The sequence below is a fragment of the Brassica rapa genome, chromosome A04 (genome assembly GCF_000309985.2).
Source record: "Brassica rapa cultivar Chiifu-401-42 chromosome A04, CAAS_Brap_v3.01, whole genome shotgun sequence".
NCBI classification, from domain to species: Eukaryota; Viridiplantae; Streptophyta; class Magnoliopsida; order Brassicales; family Brassicaceae; genus Brassica; species Brassica rapa.
Genome location: NC_024798.2, coordinates 11,871,511 through 11,877,254, shown reverse-complemented (window position 1 = coordinate 11,877,254; position 5,744 = coordinate 11,871,511). Strand labels below are relative to the sequence as shown.

Sequence of the window (5,744 nt, the reverse complement as noted above, 5' to 3'; positions counted from 1 at the left end):
CACCATGAAAGTAAGAGGAAGAAGACGACAAAGAACGTAAAACCTAAATTGGAAAACGTGGCCGTAATACTCTTAAACCTAAACCAAAGTTCAAAATTGGTTTAAATTAGTTTAAACCGAAAATAAATCTAAACCAAATTTTAAAATTAATTAAAACCCAATCCAGAAAATCTAAACCGGAATCCAATTAAAAATAAAATCAGAAACTATGGGAATTTAGCTATAAATTCGATTTTTGTCCCACTCTAGTAATTAAAAAATATTTCAAAAGTCTGCCGTCAAAGACGGCAATTTCTAAAATCGGCCACCAAATGGATAAAAAAGTCGATTGCAAATTTAAATCGGGTAAACAAATCTATCATAAAAACTAAAGTCTAATACCGATAAACATATCTGTCTGAAAACTCTATCTACTCCGGAAAAAAACTGACTGTTACAAAAAAACGGTTACTACATTCGACAGACTAAAATAGATAAATCTATCGACAACCTTAAATCGGACATACAAATCTGCCATCTTAAAAACATCTGTCGTAATACACAAGTCTGCCACCAAATACTTAACAGATATAAATTCAATAGCAGTTTAAATTAATAGATTTATATTCTGATAGATTTGTTTTTCGTTAAATAAATCTGCCGTCGGAGTATTCTAAATAAATGAAAATGGCATTTTAGTAATATTCCTTTTTCATCATAACTATGGAGAAGGGCATTTTCGGCCATAAATTTTTTTTGGTAATTTTAATTTTTTAAGAGTCATTCTAGTCATTTCTTAATTAATTTGAATCATTCTAGTAAACTACCCTATATTTTATAGAAAAAATTGCCAAAACGGAATAAAAAAACAAGTACATTGTTCCTTTGCCATAAATCTCTTTTTGGTCAGATTTGGACTTAGATATCCCTGATCAACTTTGAAAAATCATATCAATTATTTTAAGAATCATAAAAATATAGAAAAATATACAAAATGTATATAAACAAAAGACAAACATATGAAAAATACTTTGGTTGACTAAATATTTGTGGAACACAATTTCATATTTTGGTATACTGATGGCAGAAAACATAATCTAGTGTCTACGAGGATGTAGATTGCATATTCGGTTAACTACATAAATATCTGCAATCACCAGAACGTTAAATCGACCATTTGTTATAATTCTAGCATGATAGAATTGAACGACTACTATTTCTTTTATTTCTGAACTACGGTAGACATGGTAGAAGTAAACGACTACCATAACTTTTATTTATGAACTATAGTAGATTTGATTAACTATTATTTCCTAATATAACTACAGAGGCGAAATGACATAATCTGCCATGTTGCATGAGTCTGCCATAATATGATTCCATAATCTACCACATTCCTTTATTCTTCGGACAATGTAATGTACGTTCTACGAATTTCGAATTGTATATTTTCCTTAAATATCTCCATAATCTGTTAAGAGAATATATTCTAAATCTATTTTCCTTAAATTTCGTGTATTCCAAGTACATTTAAAAAAAAAAAAATCGTGGTCTTCTTCTTGGTGAGAGGATTTTGATATTTTTTCATCCAAAAATTTTGAATTTCTTGTTGAAGAAGATGCATATCTATGCTTCTTCTGGGTTGTGGAAATTTGATCCCCTTAAAGGATGGGGATTTGCGGTTGATAAGAACAAACGAGGTAGAGTATTGTACATGGAATTGACAAGTTCCTTTGAAGACCTAAGGCATATGGCTTTAGAAGATTTTGGAATTGACCAAAACCTTGTCGAGCTTGAGTTAAGCTACTTACCTATGGAGTTAATCGGTTCAATAGACTGTCCCCCAGTTATCATTGAGAGTGATCGGCAAGTCAAAAAATTTCTTACTTATGTACGGGGAAAAGCTTCTACAAGGTTGTGTGTGTCTACTTCACCTATCAGTGGAAACAACGGCAACATTGAGGTTGATAATGAGAAATCTAACTTGCCTTTCAGAGAACAAGGTGAACCTTCCTCGTTTCCACCTCGAGATGACAGTGTTCGTTCATCTGAATCAAGCAAGGATGTTGAAGATAATTCCAACTCAAACGCCAATAAAGAAGATGATGTTCTCGCCATTAAAGCAAAAGAAGACGATAATGGAAAAAGTGTTCGGTTTTCTTTGGTGGATGTTGTGAAGAGGGGTGAAACGTTTCAAAACAAAACCATGTTGAAAGCAACTTTGGAAATGTCGGCAATGAAGCATAATTTCGATTACAAAGTTGTGAAATCTGACAGAAACCTTTGGTACATCCGATGCAAATACAACCCTTGCAAATGGAGTGTTCGAGCTGAGGGGTTATCAGGTTCCACATATTTCATCATCAAAAAAATGTGGCGGATCATACATGCGCTGCGTCGAGTATGAATAATGGTGGTCGGACAGCTTCTGCAAAGACAATTGGCAGTCTAATAATGCATAGGTATGATGGTGTGAAAGAAGGTCCCAAAACAAATGATGTCATACAGATTATGAGGATGGAACATGGATGTGAGATATCTAAGTCCTTAGCATGGGATGCTCGGGAGTTTGCAATTAGCATGGTTAGAGGTATTCCGGAGAAGAGTTTTGGAAAAATTCCAAAGTACTTGCACATGCTGAGAGAAGCTAATCCAGGAACGCATACGTTTTATGAAACCGATGTTGATGGTAGATTCAGATTTCTCTTCGTTTAGTTAATGAATTAAAAATAAGAAGAAAAAAACAGAAAATTATTTAAAATATGCATTTCAAATGTAAAAGAACGCTTATAATGAAAGAAAATTTAGAATCTAAAATGACACTTAATATGAGATAAAGAGAGTATATTTTCCGAGCGTTTCGTGGAGATTTCGTTTTTTCGTTAACGTTTTCGTGGAGACTCGGAGTAGCAGAGAGATTGGTAGAAAACAAAATTTTAACATTGAAGCTAACTAACTACCTCAAATATCATAACAAAATCTATTACTTGTAAATAGGGCTAGGCACGGATTGAATACTACCATAATTTTGAGTATTTGTGATTTGTTTCGTACTTAACGGATATCTAATTTTTTTTATTTTCTTTGGTTCAAAAAAATACAGATATCCAGTTTTCCGGATATCCAAAAAATTTACAGATATTTTTGAATATTTACGGATATTTATGGATACATCATCCACTTTGTTCAGTACAAGCTAAATCTAGAAAAAAACTAGAATATATTGTTTTCAAATAATATATTTTACATAGTACGGAGTATGAAATTAAAAAAGTAAACATTAATGAGACTATATGTTCTGTAAATTATAAAAATTATTTAAAATCTTTTATAAAACATAAATTGTAATTTTATAAGAAAAATTATATTTCTTTCTTAATTTAATAATTTTATAAATTAATAAAATTATATTTGGATAATAATTATATTAAATTATACATTTAAAATTCTAAATTCAATTATATATATATAATTGAATTTAGAATTTTAAATGTATAATTTAATATAATTATTATCCAAATATATTAATTTGTATAAAAATCCGAGCGGAGCATATATCCGAGTCTAAAATTTTAGTATTCGTGATTTATTTTGTTTTTAGGATATTTATTTTTAATATTTGTTTTGTTTCAGAAACTTAAGAATATATGAATTTTTCGTATCAAATTGAAACGAATAACAAATCGAATCAAAATAAAATGTTCACCCCTACTTGAAAACTGATTGGTACAAGGAAGAAACGTGCTGCTCCGTAATTGGTCTGACTTAAATTATCTTTAGCTAATAGTCAACAATTACATTCCTTTAAAAAAATTACATTCCTTTAAAAAGAAATTACATTCATTTAAAAAGAAATTATATTCCTTTTTTTCCCTCAAACACACTTAGCAGTGAATGACACTTGTAAAAAACTTTAAATGTGATGATGACAAAAACATATATTTTCATCTTGACCAATACAAGATTCCTAACTAGTCTCTTTTGTCTTTTTTCTATGATGACAAAAACATATATTTTCATCTTGACCAACACAAGATTCCTAACTAGTCTCTTTTGTCTTTTTTTTCCTATCTTTTCGGAAATGAACAGAAACCGTAAATATAAATACCTAGCTCGTGCAAGTATCATGCAACAAAAGCATTTTCGAAAGCCATAAACTATTTGAGGTGTAATCTCCTCTTCCTAGCTCTGGTATATTCTTTTCATTTTCGATTGCCGCCTCTGACGAACTGAAAGAGATGGCAGAATCTGATCCTAAGCATCTCAAAATGTAATCAATTGATCTCCTATATATAGCTTAGCTTAGATTGTATAAGTATTTGTTTTTGTGACATTTATATATACCCATGTGATCATATATATCATTTCAGAACCTTGTCGAACCGGGAATCAGCTGCACGTTCAAAGGCGAAGAAGGCGCTGCACGAGTCCGAGTTGGAAGACAAAGTCGAGACACTTGAGACTCAGATTGATATATTGACTGCCGAGCTCAAGCTTGAGAAGGTGATCACCATCTTACTTGTCACGGTTTGTTCCGGTGAGATAGATTTTGTTAATTAATAGCTTGTATATTATATTCTGGTTGTATGCAGAGAGGAAGAATGACGGCGGATGACGAGTGCGTGCAATTTAGGATTCGTCTTCATGCAGGGGAGGCGCATGCACGACTTCGTGAAGGTACTCTCATCTATATTTTGTGAGGATGTCAGATATAGTTTATAGGGTTTTGACGAGACTTTTCATCCATGGTTACTTGCATGATCTGATACCCAGTTGTGGAAACAACTTTAAGCTTTATTAATACTTTTGTTACCATTTAAAATATATATATCTTACTCTCGAATTAAAAAGCGAGTGGTTGACCATTTATTAAGTGCTACATCTTTCTTAATTACTCATAAATCTTCATTACTAAAGAAAGGTGTAAACATATATGTATTGTAAAAAGATAAGATTTTTGAATATGATGTATAAACGTGGAATCTGTGGTTGCAGACTTGATCGAACAATTGAATGGAGAAGTTCGTCGGCTAATAGAAGAGGCGAGTGTGCAGAGAGAAGAGATGAGTAGGCTAAGAGAAGAGGTGAGCGAATACCGGAGGAGGGAAAGTGAGAGAATGAACGCAAACATGTTGGATCAACTCAACATCAACCAGCAGTTTCAAGAGAAGCCGCAGCAGACAAATTATAATTTCGAATGAAGAATTGCATCATGATGATCATGGATCCAAGGAAGTGGCAGCTTTGGTATCCAGGATTGATTGAAGTAGTATAAATATATATATAGTTTAAAAATAAAAGTTGTTTGAGTTTATATATTATATGTGCAAGAGAGTCATGCTAAGATATAAAAAAGAATCAATCCGAACTTCGGAAGGATTTGAAAAGAAATTCAGACAAATGTGATCTCTATGTAATGCCTTTCCTCATCCAGTTGAATAAAAGAAAGGAGTCTGTTTTATAATGGGAATTTGCACTGTTTTTTTTTGTCGTCTGCATTGTATAACTATAAAAAAAACTATAATTTGACAAATGACCATATGAAACTCATGGCTACAGTATTGTGTGTATATTATGTCATATTACAATTCATAAACCATTCATTTTTTATCTCTTTCTTCTTTCTTTGTTTTTTCCCCATCTATTTCATTTGAACAATATTTTTTGTATTCATACAATCAAATCAAGAGATTATATTGAAAATATATATATATATATATATATATATATATATATATATATTTTCTACATATACTATAGTTTAA

General features: G+C 31.3%; 1 protein-coding gene across 1 annotated transcript; it reads left to right on the top strand.

The window, feature by feature from the left end:
• The first annotated feature begins 4,217 nt into the window (after positions 1-4,217).
• LOC103864259 (transcription factor VIP1-like) lies at positions 4,218-5,180 on the top strand. The gene is made up of 4 exons (XM_033289361.1): positions 4,218-4,249; positions 4,350-4,506; positions 4,572-4,656; positions 4,975-5,180. The coding sequence occupies exons 1-4, from the start codon at positions 4,218-4,220 to the stop codon at positions 5,178-5,180; spliced, it is 480 nt and encodes a 159-aa protein (XP_033145252.1).
• Positions 5,181-5,744: the final 564 nt, after the last annotated feature.